General features: G+C 38.8%; 1 protein-coding gene across 1 annotated transcript in view; it reads right to left on the reverse strand.

The window, feature by feature from the left end:
* The window catches only part of CFAP54 (cilia and flagella associated protein 54), a 263,167-nt gene that overhangs the window by 58,254 nt on the left and 178,078 nt on the right, over nt 1-26,835 (reverse strand). Inside the window, 12 exon segments of the mRNA XM_075274556.1 lie at nt 4,752-4,909; nt 5,711-5,858; nt 8,616-8,703; nt 8,957-9,126; nt 9,723-9,802; nt 14,565-14,781; nt 15,838-15,891; nt 16,013-16,135; nt 18,582-18,668; nt 20,150-20,350; nt 20,447-20,513; nt 22,423-22,620. Of these exon segments, the coding sequence (XP_075130657.1) occupies nt 4,752-4,909; nt 5,711-5,858; nt 8,616-8,703; nt 8,957-9,126; nt 9,723-9,802; nt 14,565-14,781; nt 15,838-15,891; nt 16,013-16,135; nt 18,582-18,668; nt 20,150-20,350; nt 20,447-20,513; nt 22,423-22,620 (1,591 nt within the window).

Genomic DNA, 26,835 nt, shown 5'->3' on the forward strand with positions numbered 1-26,835 from the left:
TATTTGGTCCTGCTGGGAGTAGGCAGATACAGTTTCCACAAATCATGTATTTAGAAATGCATTCATTATTAAATAATCTTTAAAAAATGGTTACATCTGAAAAATTACACAAATCATCACTTATAATAAAATTAAATGAATTACAAACAAAACCAACAAAAGGAACAAACAAAATTTGATGTTTAAAGGAAAGGTCTACATTTGTAGCCTATACTTCTAAAATGTAAAATAAAGCAACTCTGTAAGAAGTCTTCACTACATCTTCCATTGCTTTGTGTATACAGGTCTTATATTACGGTCACCATGGTTATGGACGAAAAATAATGTATAGACTGATTTTGATATTACAGTATTTCCTTCCATCCTTCCCCTATTCATTGCGAACATACATTTGGTAGCTTAGTAGGAGGTATGGATGGAAATATGACTGCAGGATTAGAGTTTATATGTAGTTTGTTACTGTGGAAACATGTAGTTGTATGTAAGGCCTGTGGACACTAAAATATAAGACATTTATAATTAAAGAGAAACTTTCATGTTCTCGGGCACATGCGATGTAATACACTGCTTGAAAGCCGAAAGTAGGCTGAATTCAGCGCACTATCAGCTTTTACGTTCTGTGTCCACGCTGAAGTGCTATTGGTGCCGGTACCATAGCTCTTAACTGTTAGAAGGGCGTTTCTGATAGTCTGTCAGGAACACCTCTCCTCACAGTAGCGTCTATTGCGCTGTACTGCGAGAGGGGGTGTTACTTACTGCCCAGCGATGACGCTGAGCAGTGAGGAATGCCCTCAGTACTCATCTTTGGACGAGTACTATCAAGAGTAGGGGAGGCGTTCCTCACCACTCAACGTCATCGCTGGGCGGTAAGGAACGCAATGGACGCTACTATGACAAGGGGCGTTCCTGGCTGACTGTCAGAAACGCCCTTCTGACACTGAAGAGCTACGGTAACAGCACCGATAACCCTTCAGCGGGGGCACAGAACAGGAATTCAGCGCACTGTTGGCTTTCTAGTGGTGTATTACACCATATGTGTTTCAGGTGGTGGAAGGTTCTCTTTAATTATAAATGTCTTATATTTTAGTGTCCTGGTAAAAAAGACAGCCGGGATTGGGATAATTATATGCAGCAGCAAATATACATATCCCAATCACTGTTAATCAAACAGGTAGAATTACATCCTTAATATCATATGAAAGATGAAAACCGAAAGCAAGTTTTTACATTTCAAATGCCTGAGATATACCGTAGTTACTTGAAATAACTAGGGTTGAGCCGATCTTGACTTTTCAGGATCGATTTTAAAATCTGATTTCCGATCATTTTTCATTCGAACCCGATCTCGATCCCAATTCTGATCCCAATGCAAGTCAATAGGATTTTTTTTTATTAATCGGAGATCGGATTTTAAAAGCAATCCTATTCACTATACAGCATGGAATCTAACAATTGTTAGAATCCACGCTGTGTAGTGAATCACTAAAGTAGCCAGAGGATTTTTTTTTAAATCCTCTGGCTACTTAGTCCCCCCTGGTGTCCACTTACCTCCAGAGATGGCTGGTCCGGTGCCTTCCTTCTTCCATGCCTCGCTGCCGCTCCATGCTGCTCTTCTCCCTTCGCTGCCAGGTTAGGAGAGTGTGGGCGGGTACTGGGAGGGGAGACGTCACATCTCCCCGCCCTGTACCCACCCACACTCTCCTAAGCCACAAGCCCCGCCTACCTAGCGCTTTAAACACTAACCTGGGAGGTGGGGCAGCGAGGCAAGAAGAAGAAGGGCACCGGAGCAGCCATCTCTAGAGGTAAGTAGCTGCTAGAGATGTTTAGTTTAGCCTCCCATTCGAATGAATGGGGGCAGCCGGGGCGCTGGGGGTTAAGGCTGTGTGCTGGCTGCTTCCATTCATTCCTATGGAACATGTATACTCAGTGTGAAGGCTAAGCAAAGCATTGTGGGAAAAGATCACCGATCTCGATCCCACATAAAAAGATCGTGTTCGGAATTCCGATGGCGATCGTGAAATTTTCTCGATCGCTGATCGAAATCCGATCTTTTCCGAACACGATCGCTCAACCCTAGAAATAACCCTCCCCTCCCTCCTTTTCTCTTCACTTCACACATGTCTGTACTCTGTACACAATGAAAAAAGGAGAAGTAAAAGAAGGCTCACATGACAGAAGAAAGGAAAAAGTAAAAAAAAATTAAGGTTTTCACAAAAAGGAGCCAAAATGTGTTAAAAAGTATATTACAACATTTATTAATGACACAAATGCTGCCAGAAAATCAAAAGTTGTAAGAAAGTTTAGTTACATCATAAAAGTGGAACCTATAACACCAGTGTGAACAGAGACTTGTATATCCAAATGCATTTGTTTAACCAAATATTGATTTTTATTTTTTTTTAACTATTTCTCTACTTTTATATTTTCCACCACATATTTTACATATTATTTTACAGTAATGGTCTGCATGCTGTGCCTGCATAGCTGCTGTGACACTACAAGTCTCAGCATGCCAAGCCACCAGCAGACCACTACTTCAGAAGAATGGCCTTCATTTGTATTCAGAAAGCCCTACCAGAAATAACTTCTGCTGTTTCATACAATGGATGTTTTCAGAAGGATAATATATCACACAGAAACATTAGCAATACTAAGAATATTCACTAAATCATATTAAAGTGACACTCTCCAAAAATAGTTGTTTGTATATTATTTGGGTTTTCTGTATTGCAATAGTATATCTCAAGAGAATATTAAATATAGTTCTATAAGTATGCAGAAATCCAAAGTCATAACAATATTTGCCTAGTACTAGCAAGAGGGCAGGATCATCGATCAGTCTTCAAGCATAATGTGGACGATAAATAAAAATGGCTCTATTCTCAGTTCCTTATGCAGAGAAATGAGACACTTATATCAAAGTCAATGCTAATGTGTTTGCTGCACATACAACTTTCCAGGGGTTGTCCATAGTTTTTTTTATGCTTTGGCTTAACTATAGTGTTATAGTTTAGAAAACCAGGACTATATGATTGAGAATACATCACATCACATATTGATTTTAGAAATGACACCTCTTTACATACAGTCAGTGAGTTGAGGTGTCATATAGTCACAAATAAAATAATTTTTCAACAGGTCAGTGCCTCAGATAAGATACAAGATAAAATAATGTAACTAAAGCTGGCGATAGAAGTTATATATTAGATGAATGTTGAAGAGACTGGCCAGGCATCTATATATGAGTGTATCAACACTTGACCAATGGCAGATGTAGAGAAAAAAGAATCAGACATATTGCATTTTTTTTTAAAATCCAATCTTTTTGTTCTTAGTGGTCATTCACACTACTGTTGGTGTCCACTCAGCAGTGTCCGTGGCTATTGTCCATACAAGATTTTAGCAATGGACACTAGCTGGTCCGTTTGCAATTTCCATTCTTTTCAATTGGATTTTATCTTGTGTCCTGTAGAGATGAGCGAGTACTATTTGAAATGGCCGTTTCGAATAGCACGCACCCATAGGAAAGAATGGACGTAGCCAGCCGGACGTGCCGGCCGCTTCCATTCATTCTTATGGGTGCATGCTATTTGAAACGGCCATTTTCTAATAGTACTCGCTCTTCTCTAGTGTCCTTTAGTGTCTGTTTGTGTCCTTTAGGGGGCATTCACACAATGTAACGCAGCGCTGATTCTGGCACGATAACTCGCGTAAGAATCAGCGCTGCAAATCAGAATCCAATTGACTTCAATGGGTTCCGTTTAGCGCATGTAACACATTGAAATCAATGGGATTCTGTTTTGCAGCGCTGATTCTTACACGAGTTATCGTGCCAGAATCATTGCCACGTTACATTGTGTGACTACCCCCTTTGTGTCTGTTTACAACCATGTCCGGTTTTTCAAGCGAGCAAAAAAATCATACATGCAGGAGTTTTCTGTCCGTTTGAAAAAGTAAGTGTCCGTTTGTTTTTTGTTTTGGTTATTTTTTTATTTTATTTAAACATTGAGGTCTATGGGCAACAGACATATAATGGACAGTAACTGAGTCCGTTATGATAGGTGTCCGTTTTTTTTTTTTTGTTTTTTTTTTTTTGTTTTTTTTTAAACAGACACCTTCTGAGCGGACAACAATGGTTGTGTGAACCCTACCCTACTGGCTTAACAGGTATGCATGTGTCAAGTGGGGATTAGAGCAATAGTTGTTCGCCAAGCAGTGAGCTTTAGACTTTAAAAAAAGTAAAATTATTTACTATCTTTTAAGAGACAAAACAAGAAAAAAAGTCAAATTCAGAGGTTCTGTATTTAACAGATATAACATATTAAATAACTGCAATAAGAGACTTGCTTTACAACACTGCTGCCCAAATAAAGCCGGTGGTGTTCCAACCACTCACATCATCAATTTCCTACATACAAGGCAGTAGATAGCTGAAAAGTCACCTGCTCTACCAGGAGGGTGCAGTAGGCAGGGATACGGATCATTTTTATGTAGAATATGAAAAATTATTTGAATGACTTGCTGCAATGAAACTAGAAGCGAGCTGCAAAATGTAGGTGCAAAAAAAATCCCATAGGTTGTAATGTTAAAAAAATGGATCCATTCCTAGACTAAAGTATCACCATTGTTAGTTCAGTTGGACTGAACACCGTTACTAAAGTTGGCAGTCATTATTTCATATAAATATAACAATTCCTGAAAATACAATATGTGAACAAGTAGATTTACTGTGCAAAAAATATGTAATGTACCTTTAGCATGTGCTGAACGCCTTTCCTGGGATGTCCCTCTTGAATATCAAGGAAAGCTGCTTGCAGCATGAACTGAGCCTGGGTCTCAGAATCATTAAAGGTTTCTGCCTCTACAATACCCTTAGTTATTAGAGCTGAACGGTCAAGCACATCCTGATCTAGAAATGTGATGTAAAAAACATTATCTTACTATATCAGCAATCTTGTTGTGATAACAATACATCTGTCAATACACGTGCAAACTGACAGTAAAGTGTAACATCAATGGTGGAGAGCTGTCAAGAACAACAGACAAGTACTACCATGAGGAGGTTAACACAGATCATGTAGCACACAACTAAGGAAGCAGCATTGTCAGACACACACTCTTGTAAAGGCAGAAGTAGAATTCAGATGGAAAGAAAACAACATTCTATTTTATTAAGAAGCTATGCGTTTACAACGCATTTTTTCCTGCACCACTTTTTGGCTGTGGCCAGCTATGTGAGGCTTTAGCCTTACTAATGAAAAGTCGCAAATTCTGTTGCACATGCATGGGTTTTTTTGCACAGAATTTTAAGTTTTGCTAGGTTTACACTAACATTTGGGTCTAGGGACTTCAAAGACAAAGAGCCTGTCTGCTTAAAATGAGTTTACCCTGGACACCTGTGGACCCCATAGACTATAATGGTTTTATATGGAAATCGGTGTCCTTGCAGGACTTTTCTCCCCAGCCAAATCTACACGACCCCAACACAGAGGTGAACTTAGTCTTTCTCTGTTTTGTTCCCAAGTTCCATTTTTCAAAAAAGCACCTAGAGCATGGTAGGAATCTAGGTGGGCTGGGACAGGTTTACTATAACTCAGGCACACAATAGGCCCCAATGTATATAGCTACACTACATCTATTCACAGTTTATGTTGTGCTCAGATAAAACCTACTCTTTATTTAGATATTAGGAGAGAATAAATGTCCATACCATGAAGTGCTATACCACGTATCTGCCTTGTAAGAATAGAAACAAAAGCAAGTCGACATCTTAACCATGTGTTCATGTTGAGATGCTCTCTGGCTTCAGATTCACTTGGATGAATGGAAACAGTTTTTTTATCGACTTCTTCTCTGATCTTAAAATAAGACACATTAGTAAATTACAGCAAAATACAATAAAACACTCTTCATACAATTTTTCAATTAGCTGAGGGACAGACTCCATTTAAGCCTTGCGACCCCTCCACAGCTACTTTCTTTATGCAGAATTTTCTGCAGTTTTTTTTAACCAAAGTGGAGTGGATTTAGCAAAAGTACTTCCTTTATATTTCCCATTCTTTTATGCCACTCTTGACTCTGGTTCTAAAAACTGGAGCAAAATCTTCAGCAAAAAGCAGGTTTTATGCAATATGTGGCCTTTTTGAGCAGAGGACACCACTGGCAGCCATTTTGTTTTTTACCTTTAGTCAAAATGAGCTCCTGAATCTTACTTACTATGTGATCTCCTACATTTTACTACTTACAACACACCTACTTTTTGGCCAGTTTCAAGAGAACATTTAATAAGTCTGCCTCAAGAAAGTAAAATATAAATTAGGCTTATATACATAATAATAAATCATGCTTCTGTATCTTGTGAATATTGTAATACGCACTAGAAGCTGGTTATAAGTACAAGTAAGCTGAATGCATTCTAGTTTATTTGAATGACTGGCACAAGTGGAAACTGAACCACTGAAATGGCATTCATGAACCTTGTAGAGTAAGTGCAGCTCTCTTGACTAAGCCTACACATAATGATCTAATACAATAGGCAGGGAAAGTAAAGTACAGAATGTGATTCTGCGTTCTTGGACAGTCAATGCGCTTGCTGTTAAATGTCAAGATAGTATTTTTATGTACGAAGCCTTTGTTCTCATACTCTGTTTTTAAATTGAATATATTCAGATATGAGAAGTCTATAAACAAGCATGAAAAATTATATAGTAACATACTGTATATAACAAGATGTTCCCTTTGTCTGGATGAAGTGTAAGAAGTATTTTACGGCTGTCTATTCTATAGTTCTATTTTAGGACTATGGCATATATACACTATATACCTTATAGTGAGTGTACTGCTATAAGGTATATATTGCAGCCAGTGGCGTAACTACCGCCATAGCAGCAGAGGCAGCTGCCACAGGGACCAGGACATTAGGGCGTCCGGTGACAGCCACTACAGCTGCATTTTTTTCTTCTTAATAGGCCGTTGCCGGCTGGAGTTACTTTTCAGACCCCCGAGTATAATGATCGGAGGCCCGAGAGAGGTAAGAAACATAAAAAAACACTGTTACTCACCTATCTCTTGGCTCTGCTGCAGTCCTCCGCTGTCGGCCTCTCCACGATCCGGTCAGGCTTCAGGCCTGGTAGTCTGACGTCTCATGACCCCGGCCTGCGTCTCGGGTCATGTGACGTCTGACGTCATCAAAGATGGACTACAGTGGAGGCCGACAGCGGAGGACTGCAGCAGAGCCAAGAGATAGGTGAGTAACAGTTTTTTTTATGTTTTTCTCCCCCTGGGTCTCAGATTATTATACTCTGGGGTCTGTGTGCAGGGGCCACTAAAGAACTTATTACTGTGTGCAGGGTCCACTATGGGGGATAATACTATGTGCAGGGGCCTCTATGAGGCATAATAGAGCGCGCAGGAATGCGTAGGAGAGGGGTCAAAAGGGGGGTCAAATGTTCGCCACGGGGCCCTGCCATTCCTAGTTACGCCACTGATTGCAATATTAAAACTACTTCTGGATACACAATGCAGTATATTTCTATTCATTAATGTATCTGCCACTGTTCATTTCCAAAACTACTCAGATTTGCACGGCTTACCTATCTGCTTCCTTCTGATACATTATCTTTTTTTTTTTTCTTTTTTTTATGTAGTTTGTGAGCCCCATATAGGGTTCACAATGTACATTTATTTTCCTATCAGTATGTATTTATAGAATGGGAGGAAATCCAAGCAAACACGGAGAGAATATACAAACTCCTTGCAGATGTTGTTCCTGGCGGGATTCGAACCCAGGACTCCAGGGCTGCAAGGCTGCCATGCTAACCACTGAGCCACCGTGCTGCCCCTGAAACATTATCATATTTAGTGGTATGTTTGTACTGTTCCCCTGCTGCCCTAAATTTACCATATGTCCCCATGCTTATACAGTGTGCAAATATACACATCTCTCATAGTACAGAAGCGAACTGTAATGGCAATGCAACCATCGTATACACAGTCTACCAATAAGTATTTGGACACCTGTGGTAGAACAGAAAAACAACATTTATTCATATTCAATAGTTGGTAGAGCCTCCTACAAGTCCTTGTATGACGGCTAGTGGTATTTTATTCCATTCGGTTTGGATAAGACAGGTAAGTTCTTTCACTGATTTTGGACGGCTGCAATTTCGGGGTTCTGCCGACTTGGGGCACAATCACTGTTCACCTTCCACTTCGTAATCACATAGGCCACTGTCGATGTTGGGTAATTCAGTTCGCTTGCTATGTCCCTTAAGGATCGACTATTTCTGTTGTACCCCACAATTACCCCCTTCTCGAAGTCGGACAACTCTGCACTTCGTGGCATCCTGCATGCGACTAATGCCAATGCTGTATCCTACACGACATTTAACGGCGGAAGGCGTGACGTACATCACGCCCGCAGATATCTTCATGTGCATTTGCATGGGTTTCCAAATACTTATTGGTAGACAGTGTAGTACAATACTTTTTACTATAATATTATACTTTATTAGTGTAGTGGCTCAGTATGCAGTATATGTTTAAAAAAAAAGGATAAAAAATATTAATACTAAAGAAAATGTGTATGGTAACAGGTAATCGGTGTCTGCACTTACATGCCCATCTTTATTGTCATCTTTACTTTTAGCTGCGAATAGTTTGGCCTCCTGAAGGATCTTCAGAGCAGAAAATGACATAGCAACGCTGAAATGATTAAGAAATTAAAATGATTTTATTCCCGCTGGACATATCACCATTGGGTGTAATGCTGCTGCTACTACTACTACTATTATTATTATTATTAATAATAATATAGTTTGATCAATTTATCTTCAGATCAATTGAAATGATTGGAATACCCCTTAAAGTTCCAAAAAACACAAAGAACTTTACCACAACCAGTGATGTAATACTGTATTTCCTTAGTCATACCACTTCTGCCATATGTTACACTTACCCTTCTGCAATGTGCTGCCTCTGCTGTGCTATTTCAGAAAGTTGAAGCTTTGCTTCAATTGCCATTTTCAGGTCAACTGCACTACAGTCTGAAAGCTGATATTTATATTTCATCTCTAGATCCTGAAGAATGCTTTTTATTTTTCCCTCTGTTTCTTTCAATAAAACATCCTAAATAAAGAACAAACAACAGAGAGGGAAACCTACGATTATTATAAAAGAACAGTTTATCTATGTTCCTGGAAAACCTGTTTGCAAAATGAAAGATATGTTTTTTATCAAGATATTACACTTAAACAACTAACAGAAACTAGAAAAAAAATGGATGAAACCAATGGTCTTTCTATAACACTTTCCTATAATACCTTTCCTTTTATTAGGCCATCAGTATGAAATTAGTCAGGGTCCAACTCTTGGAACCCCTGCTGATCAGCGGCTGTAGCACTCCGGCAATTGTGGCAGATTCTTCATTGTTTACCTTACTCTGCACTGCACAACTTATAGAAGTGGTTGTGCTTGTAGCTGCAATATGCCTAAGCAGCGCTGGTGCTGAGAGTCAGATCCTATTTTGATGGCCTTCCTTAAGGACAGGCTATCAAAAGCCTGGATAAATCCTTTAAGGCTAAGGCTGCACGTTGCGGAAACGCAATATTAAATTGTGGTGTAATATTACCATGAATTACAAATTACTTCCCTGTGACCATGGTATCCTAACTTTACAAGTTATATGTTCCAAATTAAAACCCCATCCTGAAGATGCAACAAACCTTTAGTTTGGGTAGTGTAAGAGCTTGTTTACATGCAAGTTGTACTGGAGCATCACTATCAACTTTGGATCCATTTTCTTCTGCAAAAAACAAAAAACAAAACAAAAAACAAAAATAAATTTAAGGCTAAAGCCCCACTTTGCACTTAAAGGGGCCCTATCATTGGGAAAAGTCATTTTGTAACTAAACATATACTTCCGGGTGCTTGCAGGAGGCTAATTAGCATATGAATAAAAACAGGCTCATTCAAAAACTACTGAGGGGATTAACATAGAAAAGGTAGGTATGGAATAGCCTTTCTAAAGGATATGCAAATATGTGCTTAGTTAAAAATGACTTTTCCCAATGATAGAGCCCCTTTAAGCAAAATCCAACATAAGTTAATGCTCCTGTAGAATGGGAATGCTGTAGTCACACATAAGCCTCTAATGGACCAAGTAGTGGCAGAAAAAAAAGTGACTCTTGAAGAAATAGTCAACGAGAGTTCTTTGGAAAGAAAGTATCCAAAAGATTATTTGAACTAGAGCTTACTAACCTGGTGACAAGTTACTTTTAAATATGTAGATACTTTAAAACATGAAAACCATCTGACATGTTAAAATAGATTTCTGATACTGATTGCCAAAACTTAGGATAGGATATTGTTATCAGATCATTGGTGGTCATGCTTCCAGGACCCATACAATCAGCTGACAGAAGGTACCAACAAGAAGAAAAGAAGAGGGTGGCACACTTGATCAGTGCCCAAGGCTTTATTAACAAACTATATTGAAGATCCTTCCTCCCAACTGCGGTCAGCCTGTATAATCAACATCAGATTAAGTGAAGATCACTCCACAGAAAGAACTAAATGATCCTGAGTCTTCTTCTCTTTTTAATTGCTATGACTCCTTGTATCTTTTCTATCTGCTATTCTGAGCTTGTACATGTTCTTTTTTGTAATCTATTACTCTATTATCCATGATGCTGTAACACACTGAATTTCCCCATGGAGGGACTATTAGGCTGCATTCACACAGAGTAACGCCAGGCGTCATTTGTGTGTAATTTGTGTGTCTTTTACGGCCGTCATAAAACGTTTACATAGAGTTCTATAGGAAAAGACGGCCGTAAATGACGGCCGTCTTTTCCTATAGAACTCTATGTAAACGTTTTATGACGGCCGTAAAAGACACACAAATTACACACAAATGACGCCTGGCGTTACTCTGTGTGAATGCAGCCTTAAAAGGATTATCTTATAGTAAAAGTAGGCACAGCACTGGTCACAGCAAAGGGCCATTTTGCACTACAAATGATCCTACATTGTTTCTAAAGCAGACAATGCCTCCATGTTATTGTTTACCAGCTGTACAGTTTGTAGTGGTTGTTCTCATTGTTACAGTGCTCTGCAGCTCATTCACTACTAAATGTACAGAGTTTAGAATGAGCTATCAATATCACATCCATAAAAAACCCACTTTAAACTGTACTTCTTATAATATTAGCATAATAGAACTGAGAATGATTGAAATTACTCGACAAAAATGTGTTTGTTCAATATGCACTTAGTACCGGTGTGTTGTTTTTTAATTGTGGTACTAAGCATGGACTAAAAAACTACTAATAAAAAGCAGAATGATGTACACCTTTAAGGTAAAGCTAAAGCTGAGTAGAAGAATAAATCATTATAGTATATAAAGCCTGGCATTTTAATTCTTAATTTGAAACATATTCTGTAATTAAAAAATGTTTCCATCTTCCTAACACTTTAATTTCAAGAGCTTTACCGCATGTTCTTCTGCAATAAAGAGGGAGATGAAGCTCAATGTTGATAAATGTAAGGTTATTCACTTGGGCCATGTTAACAGTATTTCTAGCCATATGTTAAACTGAATATTGTTAGGGAAAACAGACATAGCGGGAAGCACTCAATATAACACATAATGCCAAGCAGTAGCTTTAAAAGCAAGTTAATTATAAAGAGAATAAAATAGAGGTAACTACGTGTGATTGAAGAATGGTTCTGCATCAATTATTTGTGAAGCCATACCGTGGAATGATTGCAAAAGCATGGGCCTTTCTTCTTCCAGTTACAAACCTATATTAGAAATGACTTGAACACTAAGTCTATCATCAGAAACTGTTTTATTACCTTAGTGAATACAAAATTAAAAGAAACTTTGTTTCTTGATTAAAAAATGAGTCCTGTTTTGTTTTTACAGCACCTCTGTAGACCTGTATGCATATCCATGGTAACAGACAACAAACAAACTCTGTGTAGTCAGATCCTGCAGTCATATTCCCTATCCTCAGTATCCTCTACTTATGGTTAACCTACATAACCCCAAAGAATGCCCAAAATACATAAGCCCAAGGTAAAGGATGTATAGAAGAAAGTATGAGAGTGCAAGGCTGCTGGATTACATTAGAAACACAGTCTACATAGGAGCCACATGAAAAAACAACAGGGATTTTTTAATTAAGATCAGTTGCAAAGCTGCTTCATTCTTCATGTTAGATTTAATGGGACAACAAAAAAATGGTTGCAGAGATATATACAGCCTTAAACAGGTTGAGATTCTAGTCTGAAAATATATAGTATTCATGTGCAAATAGCATGAAATTAGTGAAAACAGCTTATAACCTCAGTTTCCACTGCATCAACAAAAATCCACTTCACAAGTCACGTACAGACAACGCCTCGTGTCTAATTGAAGATCTGGCCCTGCTGGAGAACACTCACAGACAGGCAAACTGAATTAATGAAAGGAGACTGCAAAAAGTTGGATTTTGCAGGATGGAAAAAGAAGTAAACATGTTCATCACATTAGTATGTAAAAATATATTCACAGTCAAGCTAAAGATTTGTCAAATACATTTCAAGGACAGAGTGCTATCCATTACTTGAAAGAGGAAGGTGGTTTATCTGAAGCATAGGAGAGAGATGTGGTATTGGCAGGCAATGACAGATGATAAAACATACCTGCCATTTATAAGTAATGCTGTCAGCAGATTAATTAAGGGGGTTATTTGATGAATCATTTACATACCAAACGCAGGCTATTGGTCACACACTATTGGTCTTCATACTTTTAACCCTCTGAAGAGCTGACAAGATTGTCCCTTCTTAATTTCCAAGCTAGCTGAACAATTCTAACAATCCGATAAGGAGTATTCTGGTTAAGCTTTATTACTAATGTACATCCCCGTCCCCTGTTAATTATTTTTGTGGAGGGCAGCTGGAGAGGCCAAAACTCTTGTTCCTCTGTTTTCCCTGCAACCACTCTGACTCTGAGACATCAACTCTCCACAGAACTGAGCAGTAGTAAAGTGAAAAAGTAATACACAGGGCACATGGAACCAAGATGTAGGGAATGCACTGGAAAGCTTTATTACTCCCTGGATAACGCATTTAGGCCGATTGCAGATGACCATGCTGTGGCTCAGTGTGCTATCCGTCTATTTCACAGAGAGCACACTGACCCATTCTTTTCCACGTCCCGTACACATGACCATGATTTTCACGATCCCATGTGCAGGCCACATCAGATAGGACAGGTCCTATCCCTGTCCTATGTTGCGGCCCAGGCTTCCGTGGCTCCCATTTGTTTAATGAATGCGCAGCCCATAATTTTAAGTCACAGCAGGCCGGTGGCAGCAGCTAGCCTTAAAGGGGTTGTCCCATCACAAGGATCCTATCTATACTCCTTGTTAATGTGAGTGTAAGACTTTTCCTAAATACACTGCTTCAGCAAAACTGCTTTGTTTGTCCACTATCTTACTTTATTCAATGCAATTTCATTCATGTTGACACAGCCCTTGACTTATCTGCTCAAAAGTCAAGTGATGTATCTGCCTGCTCTCAGGGGGGAAGGAGGAGGGGCTAAGTGCACAGGAGCGAGCCTGTGTTTCTAGCTATTCCTGTGTCTGCACCACGTGACCTAGCTTGCTGATCTCAGATAGGGGAGAGGAGCTGCTTTCATTTCTGAACTAGTCTTCTGTTCTCCCAGTTATCAGGCTAGCTAATTCAATTGTGTTCATTAAGGCAGAGACAGGCAGTCTCTGTATGTAACACAGAATGGAGTTGCTCCTGCCTGTACTTTATAGTCCAATATTGTGCATATAGTGTTGTTTGAGGACCTTTGATGACATCACAGGCCCTTCAGCCACCCCATAGGATCACACTATGAGATGGGCGGAGCTTCACACTAATTCGGGGGCAGAGTTAAAGGGCAGGTTGTATGAAACCCCGCCCACCAAATGACGCAAGAAACCAGGAAGAAAGAAGATTTTACAGCAGTGAAGACTGGTGAGTATGTGACGTGGGAATACCCCTTTAAGCTAAGGCCCCATGTAGCAGCCAAAAACACTGCGGAAAAAAGCATGGCAGAAACGTATTTTCCCTGAGTTTTCCTCTGCGGACTTTCCAGAGGACAGATGCCCACTGGATAATTTTATTTAGACAATCTATGTGCACTCAACCAAGTCATGTATTCTGTATAGAGAGAAACTAATGCCAGGCTCATCTAATGCAGCTACGTGAGTACAAAAGGATCATCCATGTTGAAAATCAACAGCCTGATCTTTCTCTTCTCCAATACTGGCTGCTGCAGAAAAGTTGTAAGGCCTCATACACATCAGGTGGTTGGCCAATCCTGCCAAAATCATTGTGTGCAGCCAACATTAATCTAATGTGTATGGCCTGCTTCACTGCAAACATTTTAAACATAAAATTTCTTTAAAATTCTTTGTGCCACGTTCTTCATGGAATAATCCCTTTCGTATAAAACACTGTCAGTGTTTACCAATGTTTGGTAAGAATTGTAGTGTAAATGCGGCTATTTTAGCTGGTTTTGTTACCTGACAAAGTCGGTTCCAGATCTGTACTTTGCAGTTTAGCTTTTTCCCCAGTCACATAATATCCAGACTCCTTCACCACTTCAGGGATGGCATTAATCGTTGAAGACAGTTTTAGGATGAAATGTGTTTTCGTCAGTACCAGCTTATTCATGGTTGCTTGATCACACACGGTGAGCAGACAAGGGCTAGGTTTTCTGTTAAGAATCTCTTCTAATGCCTGTAATGTTAATATAGTTTATACAATGTATACAACAACAAGATTGCTATTACCATCTACGTAGAATTACTGCTTACAAAGCAAATACTAAATTAATGGATATTATATATTCATATTCCTTTAATAAAAATATACAAGGTATTTTCCCATTAGTATTCTACCCTACAGTATTTTGTAGCTGATGTTTTGTGATCTAGATTGCATTTCCTAGCAAGATATGGTTCTTCAATTAAATAAGCCTTAGAGACAAGAACTGCACCTTTAGGGGAGCAAATATCAAGCTATAGCTATTGCTGTAAGCAACAATTCTGACTTATTTTAGTAACAAAACCACTAGAGTATACCTAGTCATGACAGCAAGGTTTACTAAAATAAAATAGGTAGCAAAACATTCTTTCTGCAAAAAACACTCCCTTTTTGAGAATAAACTAGTACAATAAAACTAAATATACTAAAATACTAAAATGTAAACGAAGGCATAATACACAAATCACATTGATAATGAATAATATATAATAAAGAACAAGATGGGAATGGCTTACTAGCCTTCACCTGGATTTTATTTTTCATAGAACAGTCTATTCTATGTACATGTATCTATTATGTGCAATGATCCAATGTTTACCGGTATACATTATTAATACTACTAAAGATTCAAAAGGCACAGCAAAAAATCTGATTCCGTGATCTATAAAAGCAGTAAAATAGTTATATATGACACAATAGGGGGTGTTTATTACATAATAAAACCTAATAAATCAATTGAAGCTGTAATACATCTTATGTTTCAGGGTCAGCACTCAGTTCTCTTATTACCGCAACGTCATCGACTTTGCTTTTTTAGTACCAAAAAAGGTGCTTGTATTTTTGATAATAAAATAGATTTTTTTTCTACACCCCAGGGCTCTATATTAGCGTATACCGTCAAAGAATGATTTGCTGTTTAGGGTTTTTCATTTATATACAGCATGATTTTATTATACATTTGATATAAGTTCTTTGATTGTACCTATAAGTTAATAATAAAAGGAAGTCTACTAAAAATGCACATCCTACCTGTACATTTTCACTGGAGATAAGAGTCTTTGATGATGAGAATTTCAAAGTTTCCTGAAATAAAAGAGTAAAGTTACAATCCACCATTTTCTGTTTTATCATTCAGCCTAATACCTCGCAAGTGAAACAAAAAAAAATTCTAAAACTTAAAAATAATAAAGAACTATTGTTTTACCAGAACTTTCCCAGCTGGTGAGAATCCTTCGTGTGGTCTTCTTGGAATTTGTTTTCCACTATTTAGGAGAAATAGCTCATGGAAAGCTTCAGAAAACAAGTGAAGGTCTGTGAGGACTTCAACCTTAAAAGGAGCAATATAGTAAAAAAAATATTACACAATGCTGGCAATAGCTTTCATATTCCAAAGGAGGAAAAGGTGGTCTAGGAGAACTTAGTATATGCCATAACATCACCTGATTTGTCACTATTCCATAACGATGGCGTCACCCACATTTTACATAAACGTTACATTACATGACAGTACACATGTAGGTTGTATAGTATACAAATGTACACCATATGTTATAAAACTGTGTAAAGTACACCAAAGAGACTTAAAGTTTAACTTGACAGTTTTTGGAACCTGGCAGTCAGTTGTGGATTGTAATTGCTGTATCAGGTATTCACTCCCCTGTTCAGCACAGTATCAAAGGTTCATGGAGCTTGGGGTGAGTGTTTAGACTGTAAATCATGTAGATACTATATGACATTACCTGCACATGGTATGGTACTGTGGGCAATATACACATTTCTAGTATCCACTACTTACTATATCTAAGCAATGTATATGACTAAGTATATGCTGTACCTTCTGGGTGCATGTTTGCACTTGGGCACTCTATGGAAATATTTGTTAAGGAATGGCGCTCTGCAAGTACATTCATATAAGAACAATCATACATAGATAAATATGGACATTACTAGGACAAGGACAATGATCCGAATGGGTAGCGTACGTTAATGTTCCTGCTTTATCTACATCTACATGTGTATTTTATCTATACATGTATTAAGTTTAAGGTTAAGTTCATACAGGGTTTTTTGGTCCAAAACCTGAGGCGGTTCCGGACCAACATATGGGTAGCCACGACTGAAAGCCAATGCACTGTACCGGCACCCAGCCGCGCACTTCGCTCCGGATTAGGCCCAATCAATGGCCCTAGTACGGAGGAGGGAGTGTCTTCAGGCCAAATCGTGAGGCGAAACGGCCTGAAGAATGAGCATCTTGCTTCTTTTTCTGGGAGGTGGAACAAACCGGCTCCCGGAAAAAAGACCTGAGCGGCTCCTATTGATTTCAATGAAAGCTGTCTTTTGGTCAGGCTTTTGAGGCGAATACGGCCTTAAAATCCTGACCAAAAAACTCAATCTGAATTTACCCTAAGGCTGCATTCACACAGAGTAACGCCAGGCGTCATTTGTGTGTAATTTGTGTGTCTTTTACGGCCGTCATAAAACGTTTACATAGAGTTCTATAGGAAAAGACGGCCGTCATTTACGGCTGTCATTTACGGCCGTCATTGTAATGACGGCCGTAAATGACGGCAGTAAACTACGGACGTCTTTTCCTATAGAACTCTATGTAAACGTTTTATGACGGCCGTAAAAGACACACAAATTACACACAAATGACGCCTGGCGTTACTCTGTGTGAATGCAGCCTAAGGCTGTATTCACACAGAGTAACGCCAGGCGTTTTTTGTGTGTTTTTTGCACATAGCGCCGCGTTAACGCCGCGTAGCGCCGCGTTAACGCCGCGTATACGTGGCATTAACGCGGCGCTATGTGCAAAAAACACACAAAAAACGCCTGCCGTTACTCTGTGTGAATACAGCCTAAGGGTGCATTCACACTGAGTAAACGCTAGCTTATTCTGAACGTAAAACACGTTCAGAATAAGCGGCATCTAAAGCAGCTCCATTCATCTCTATGGGAGCCGGCATATGAGCGCTCCCCATAGAAATGAATGGGCTGCTTCTTTCACTCCGAGCAGTCCCATTGAAGTGAATGGGGAGTGCCGGCGTGTACGCTCCGGCATGAGCAGAACTTGCCGTATATGCTGGCACTCCCCATTCACTTCAATGGGACTGCTCGGAGTGAAAGAAGCAGCCCATTCATTTCTATGGGGAGCACTCGTATGCCGGCTCCCATAGAGATGAATGGAGCTGCTTTAGACGCCGCTTATTCTGAACGTGTTTTACGTTCAGAATAAGCTAGCGTTTACTCAGTGTGAATGCACCCTAAGAATGCTGGATATCCACTGGCTACCTTTATGGCGGAGTATGTGAAAAAATAGTGAAATAGAGAAGTGCAATCCTAATTCATTAGCCACAGGGCACAAAAACTCAAATGCCAAATTTGACTTTGTAACCACTGTACATAAGCAAAAAGGTAATACTAGATAAGGAAGTGGATACTAAAACGTGTAGAGAGAAACAGCGTTGCTGGTCATAGCAAGCAGATGACTGTGTTTTCTGAGGTCAATATCTACAGGACAGAAACTGTTAATCTGTTATGTCTAGTCTCACAGTTTTCCTTTGCGGTGAAGACACTTGACTGCTATCTTTAGTTTAGAAAATACTAATATGTAGTGTAGTCAATACAAGAAAAAAAATGACTGACGACAGCATACAAACAAATCAATTATTGGCAAGATAATGTCTGTCCGTGTAATACATTTACTGCTGTTAAAAGTCACGCTGTCATCTGTTTATCTCGGCGTCAATAAGTTGAATAACAATTTCACATACCTTTAAGAGCCTTCCCTCCACACTTCTGACAGGGTCCCGGCACACAATGCTGACAAAATACTGGTACAACGTAAATAATGGCAAAATCTGCAAAAACACATTATAAAATGTGTAAATGTTAGGTAATGTAAATGTGTAAGTAAACTATTTATACAAGTATAACACTATTAAACCAAAAAAGGGATGATGTGGGGAGTTTTAGGCTAAGGCCCCACGTAGCAGGCCGCATCAAAAAAGCACTGTGGGAAAAATCGTGATGGCAATGCATCGCAGCTTTTATTACTGTGTTTTTTCAAAACTGCTAGCGCTTCCATAAGTATAGTTAACATTTCCAAAGCTGCAATGGTTTGCATTGTCATAACTTGTGCCAAATTTATCAAATACGGAGCAATGTTGAGTACATGTGGTGCACCTTAGATTTTAATATGTCTGCTTTGAGGCCTTTCCACACTTTTCTTGCCATACATCTACTGAATTGAGATTAAAACAATCATGTAACTTTTGATAAATCTGGTATACAACCACTTGCCATGCCTACATTTCCACAATGGCAAGCTAAAAAATGTAAAATGGCACATACATTTTCTGAATATAAGGCCAAAAAGTTGCAAAAAAAACCACAAAAATATTTTTGTGACTTTTTGACGCAATAAAGCTTGATAAATTCCTCTATCTATCCTCTTCCTAAGTCTTTTCATTTTGTAACAAATGCAGAAAGATTGTTGCATAAATGTTGTCGATATGCATATCTCTATGAGTTATTATGCTGGGATCTCTTGCCAAATCTGTAAAAACTCAAGATTTTTTTGCTGTTATGGCTATATTTGGGTGGTATAGCTCCAGTCTTTGAAATGGCAGTGTTAGGAGCATTCACAATATCAGTAAACCCACTGCCAGGTGATTTCTGCTGCTGAGCTGTGTAATATATAAATTTACGGGATTTTGAGAAGGATTTCTACAGAGTAAATCCTGTCAGGACTCCTATGAGACATGGTAAGAGTCCTGTTTACCCCTCCCACAAAGGATGATTGACAGTTTTCTCACTGGCAATGTGTACAGGGATACATATGTTTATCCTGTATGGTGGGTAAGCAGGACTCTCATTGTCTCTACTGTCTAGAGGTTTCTGAAAATCTGGTACTGTACATGTGAGATAATCTAAAGACTAAGGGTTTATCGAATCATCAATGTTATTTTATCTAGGATATACTGAAGGATCATATTGAGCGGACTTCCCCATAAATGTAAGGACATTGTACAGCAATCATACAATATTTCAGGATTTGTTTTATATATATCTTTTTATAATTATCTTTCTATCCATTATGAGACATTTATACTTTTATGATTTTTGGCTAGTTTTATCATTCTGCTTTGGATCGCCAGTTATTTATGTTCTTCAATTTTACCATATAAACTGAATACACATATGTGGAACAAACCAAAAACTTTTTGTTAAGACATAAACTGGAACTTGTTTCCTACAAAAAAAAAATCCAGAAGCAACAGTGTAAGAATTGCAGTATATAAATAAAATATTGATTTATTTTTTAAAAATGGGCACGAACCATAAGATTCTGAGCATGAGAATGTAATTCAGAAATGAGAAATCCTAGACTGGAAACAACAGTTATGACATCTGCTCTGTGCCGATCAGAAAACAGGTCAATCCCTGGAATAAGTTCAGATATTTCACATCCTTCTCCAATCTCATATAATGCATAATCAAGATCTTCATCTGGATGTGACAGGGACGTGCGGAACAAGGACTAGAAAGAAAAACAGAAACCATATATTATGTCATTTGCTTTCAGATAACTTATTACTTGTCACAGAAATTCATAAGAAACAAATGTGCTTCTTACCTTGAAAAGTAAAGCTGAGAGCAAGCAGCAATCTGTTCTCTTTCTAACATCGGATGTCAAGATATAGCTAAAAAAAAATACAAAACAAGAAAGTTATACAGCAATGACTTATAAAGAGAGACCTATAAGAAGCAATGCATCTGGAAACCAGGGGCCTGCCAGCTACCAATGAAATGAGAACATTAGGTGACCTGTTACCAGTGTTATTTTACAAGATTAGTGCACAACCCCCAGCGGTAAAGAATTACACAGATGTATATATATCTGCTATAATATAAACATTTTAGATAATTTTAGGTAGTCAGAGCATTGGGATAGGTAAAGTAATAGTAAGACAAAGAAAAGGAATTTCACCTGACTTGTAAAACCTTATGTGAGGCCGCAGATAGGTAGATATCTCAGTCACACTAATAATTAGATACCAGCCTCCATTCAAGCTCCTTATCAGCTAAATAAGGAAAGATACTTTGTTCTTTGCTATGTCAAACACTATGGACTAACACTTTTGGATTGTGTTATTGCTTGTCAACTTTGTTACATTACCAAATGCTTGGGTCTAGCACCATGTTTGGTCAGGATCAAGAAGTATTATAATTATACATTTTTAAAGGAGTTGTCAAGTTTAGAAGACCCATCTTTTGAGTTAATTGAGGTGGGTGTGGGACCCTTCTCTAGTGGCCACAAGAAAGAATAGTTATGAGTAGCATCTCTTGCTATTGTGGACCTCTCCTACATCACACACACACTACTGACAACCCAGCTCTGTGTAATACCTAATTTTTCCTCTAGTAGTGCTGCTGAAAAACTGAGGCATAGTTTCCATTAAAAAAAATCTAATTAATTAATTTCTAAGCCGGGGATGGAAATTGATAGCTGGAATGTAATGGGAAGCAGTGGTCACTGAGACGGGAAGTCATTCACAGCTGAGAAGATGCCGAAGGAGCGAAAACTACATAGGTTACCCTTAGTTCATATCTGCGTTTGATAATTCATTTGGGGAGTATGCATGGGGACCCCCCCCCCCATACCCCCCCCCCCCCCCCCGAATGGACTACCATATGCACTGGCAAGTATGAAAGTAGATCACAATCTACTTTTCTGTCCCCATGTTCCGTGTGGGCAGCGTGCGGAGAGCACACAGACCCCATTACAGTCTATGGGGCCTGTGTGCTTTCACTGCACACTGCTTGCCAGTGCGTTCAGTAGTCCTTTCGGGGAAGTCCCCATGTGGACTCCCCCGAACGGATTACCAACACAGATGTGAAGGAGACCTTAGATGGTTTACAACATTAGGAGTGACTTATATTTGTCCACAATCTAAATAAGCTCTTTGCATACAGATGTGAAAACTTTACCATATACATGTAAATGCATTGAGTTAAAGACTATTCTGAGGCAGATTCAAGAAGTTTAGTATAGTGAGCTCACATAGGGTATTTATTGGTATGGCAAGCTGCACTTTGAGAATGCAAACATTTCCGCTAAAAAGGTCACAGAATAATTAAATGACAGTTTACAGGCAATAAAACCTGTTCTCACAGATGATGCTATAGCAGTGACCACATCATTGAGAATTCCCTAGGTAGGCGTAATGTTGCTTAGTGGAATCCATGGTGATAACCTGCTGCGGTTCTAATTAGAAATATATACACGCACACACACACATATATACTATATATATATATATATATATATATATATATATTTATAGAGATACAGATTCTTATTATGCCATAGCATGGCTTCCATTTAGTTGTTACAAGCGTGGAATATATGTGGTTAAATACAGGGGTTCATGCATTAAACTAGAACGCAGAAGAAAATATCTGCTGCTAAGGAGAAGTTTTTTCTTCCTATATTGTAACGTTTTATTTCTTCAGTATGTACCAGGAGAAGCTTTTATTGCTCCCCTCTGGGCACTAAACATTACGTGATAAATAAAAATAAATCAAGAAGTTTTTTTCTTCAATACTTACCGAGACATTTTAGCAGCAATGACGGCAGCCAGCAAACAACCCCAAATTCCCGCTCGGGAAAGAAATTTCTCACTGTAATCTTTAGATCTTCCATTGCTTATGCCGTCTGGGGAGCTATCAAGCTTTTGCCATGAATTAAGAGCATCAGACATGTTGAGCGTTTCATCAAGGGCCTGACACCAGCATTTGAAAGCAGCTCTGCAACATATAAAATGCAAAAAAATATGACACTATAGGGGGGATTTAGTGCACACGCAGCCAAATAAAATACTTAACCTCTTTAGTTCTAAAGATCAAGTAATGCATACACACAGGAATATCAACAGAATGAGTTATGTGGATATTATCCAGATGCTGAATTACTTTATCAGTATGAAGTATAATTTATTCCAAAAGCACTTACAGATTTCAACAACTCATATGTGTACCAAAGCAAAATGGTACATGTCTAGTAATATAAGTAGAGCGTAATCTGAGGACAGCAAAAAGTACCAGCAAAAGACCCCAATTCTATAGCTGGGTCATTTACACAATGTCATATTGTAGTTTTCAATCAAAAAATCCCTGCTGATCAGTTGTAGCCAGCGCTGGATGCTGAGTCATGGCTCCCCCAACCACCTGCTGCTGATTGACAGCTTTCTCTCTATATTGTGCATGTAGACAAAGCTGTCATTCAGCATGGCTTGAAATGTTCTAATATTTAGCCCTATTTATTCTTGCTTTAGAATACAACGGGTAATTCCAGTCATGCATTGTATACAGTGATTAGGACCACCTACTCAACTCTGATATGAGTATGGGGTTCTATGATACGGATCACCGATTCTTAGTGTAGGTCATAAAAATCAAATTGACAGAGGTCCAAACATGGAACCACGTTCTCCCCGTGTTTGCATGGATTTCCATCCCATATTCCAAAAAGATATACTGATAGGGGGAAAAAATGTATATTGTGAGCTCTATTTGGGGCTCACAATCTACATTTAAAAAAAAAAAAAACAAAACAAAAAACATGGAACCACCACAGATCAGCTGATTGAAGGGGTTTCAGTGATTGAACAAATGCTGTGGCGTCATCATTGCTTATCAAGCACAATGCTATACGTTGTATAGTGGCTGTGCTTGGTATAGCAGCTCACCCGTATACATGTAAATGGTACTGAGCTATAGTATGGCCAAGTGACCAATAGATGTGATGTCAGTAGCCTGAGAAGAGGAAATGAAGCTCAATCAAGAGCAGCAAGCTCTTCAAGTACACATTGGCCAGGGCATTGGGTATCACAGGAAGATGAAGAATCAATAGAATTGTTCCAGAAACCCTTTAAACCAAGAGGGTGCAGGGATATATATAAGCAAATTACGAGTTTTACTGAATCTTTCCTAAGTATATTGTATTTATATCTATTTACAAGCACTTTTTCCAAATTACATTCCTTGGACATCATTTACACAGACATGTACACATATAGAGGCTGTACATCTATACTTCACTAGCATTTTTGAACAGATAGAAGTGATACCAATACTTTTGATGTCTGTTTTAGTAAATAATTTTGAATCAAATTATTTACAACTCTGTGCCACTCCTCTATTATTTTAACTAGAAATTTATGAATAGTATGACAACTGGGTGTTACTAGTTTGGGGGATGTGCAGTCCGCTATACAGTCTGCTATACATTCTCATGCTGCTTATTCAGTGTGGACACTGCCAGACCGTGTAGGTCCATTTGCTCATAAATTTCTAGGTGGAATAAAAGGAGACAGCTTAATGGGCATTGCATAGATGAGCGTATATAACAGATACATATGTTATATGGTATATAGAAATAGGATGAGCTGATAACCTTGAAACTATGAAACAATAGGTCACTACTTTAATTTTGCAACCTACTGCAAAAGCCAGGAACTCAGCACAGAAGAAATGCACCAATAAGAAGCATTGAAAGTAAACACAATAAATCTCTTAAATAACCCTACAAGATACGGTAAATGGCTATGACAGCCGCTACTGTAAGCACTAGATAAATATGACAGTCACAATGGAAAACATCTTTGTTGATAAATATCACACGCAAAACAGATTATCAGCTTATAGAAGAAAAATGAATTGTCATTTCAAAGGAAAATACTTTTGGCAGAGTCTCAAAATAATTTTGGTCAGCGATGATTTAAATATGTAGATGATCTAAAGCATATAAAGCAATCTCTGCCTGATAGGAGGCAGAAAGGATTTCGGCACAGGTTCCTCAACGCCACAATACCGTTTATAATAGTGCAGGTTACTCTTTTATTTTCTGTGAAATAAATCAAAAAGAGTTATTTTTATCTGACAGAATGAAAGCCCCAGATTTTCAGTCATCTGCCCTTTGGTATATGACAGGGACCCCAGTTGCTTTTATTTATTGTTCCCTTAAGTGGCTATACAATACAACTGAATGCTTTTAAAAGCTGGGAAAACGACACTACAGAGAAAAATGCTCAGACCTGCCATATATTCAATCGAACAGTTAGATCAAGACAATTGACTTGGAGGAAAGATGACTTCCATGCTCTAATATCATAGCAAATATCAGATAGTACATTTCCTAAGAATACATATTTACCTACACATTAACATCCATAAATATGCTAAAAGATGCAAATTCAAAACATTCATCTTATAGTAAACCGTCCTACAAATGATTCTTCACTAAAGAAATATAGGGAAGAGGCCTCATAGCCAAATACAGCTAAAAAAACGCAGCAGGAAAACATGCGATGGAAACATATGACTTTTTATCAGCAGCGTTTTTAACAGAAAGTGCATAGTTTTCCTCTGTGGACTTTCTACACCTATCGTACCAATACGGAAAATGTCAGCGTTTCCATAAATATAATTGACATAATGCCATTTTCAAAAACACATTTTTTTAAAAAAATGCAGCCTTTCCACTGCAGATTTTTTTTCTGCAATATGTGGTTGAGATCAGCCAGAATCCCATCCGCTTGCAGGTACTATACAATGCAGCATTTTCACAACATGGTGCCCTGATGTATATGCTGTATATGTATGGGCAAGTTAGTGACATAGTAAACATACTGCAACTTCAGTATATCAAAGTGAAATCTTACTGCTGAGAAATTCAACTTTTATTCCATTTGCAAATACACTGTTTGGTGCATTCAGGCAGGGTCACACCTGCTGAAGCATCAAATTTCTTCTGTGGTCTCTCCTTAATTCTGCCACAAAAACAGAGAGACTGACATGCCCCATGGACAATTATTTGCAGCGTCCACAAAAGCAGATGGTGCTCCAGTAGAAGAGACTTCACCCCAAGTGCACCAAATAGCACCTTTGCTTGTGAAATATAATTTGAATTTCTCTATAGCAAAATTGCTCTTTGACACAAGAAAGGTATATTTGCTATGAAAGATATTCACTATACCACTAACTAGCCCTACAACAGTATACGGCTTATTCAAAAGTGGTTTTGGTAGCGAGTAGTATTCGATCGAATACTACTATTCGATCGAATACTCTTATCGGTCGAATACCACGCGGGAAAATTCCATTGAATTCAATGCAAAAACCTCCTCGTGCTCCTAATCCTGCTAATTCCGGAACTTGGACGATCCAAGGTGTCGAACTCTGGTTTCTATGGAAACCGGAACAACATTCCCGTTTTTTCCCATAGACTATAATAGGATTCGATATTCGAACAAATACTACTCGCTCATCTCTACATATGAGTACACAATACAGAGTCTGACCATGAACAAAACAAAACTATATATTTCAAGACATTTATATAAGGTGTCCTTAAAGGGATCCTATCATTTAAACACTTTTTTTTTTTCTAGTTGACACGTCGGAATAGCCTTAAGAAAGGCTATTCGTCTCCTACCTTTATCAGTCGCCTCCGGCCCGTCGTTCGGTAGAAATACTGGTTTTTACTGGTATGCAAATGAGTTCTTTCACAGCACCGGGGTTGGGCCCCAGCGCTCAGACAGCACTGGGGGCGTCCCCAATGCTGGGAGAGAACTCTCTCCAGCGAGGCCTCCATCTTCAACAGCAACCGCGTCTTCTTCCGGCTGGGGTCACACTTCGCTCTTGCGCACATGCGCAGTACACTCCAGTAGTTCTCCGTAGAATTACATGAACTACAGGAGCGTACTGCGCATGCGCGCCGGAGAGGAGTGTGACCCCAGCCGGCAGAAGAAAGAAGACACGGTTGCTGTTGAAGATGGAGGCCTCGCTGGAGAGAGTTCTCTCCCAGCATTGGGGACGCCCCCAGTGCTGCGAAAGAACTCATTTGCATACTGGTAAAAAATGGTATATCTACCGAATGGCAGGCCAGAGGCGACTGATAAAGGTAGGAGACGAATAGCCTTTCTTAAGGCTATTCCGATGTGTCAACTAGAAAAAAAGTGT

The sequence above is a fragment of the Leptodactylus fuscus genome, chromosome 5 (genome assembly GCF_031893055.1).
Source record: "Leptodactylus fuscus isolate aLepFus1 chromosome 5, aLepFus1.hap2, whole genome shotgun sequence".
In the NCBI taxonomy this organism is placed as follows: domain Eukaryota; kingdom Metazoa; phylum Chordata; class Amphibia; order Anura; family Leptodactylidae; genus Leptodactylus; species Leptodactylus fuscus.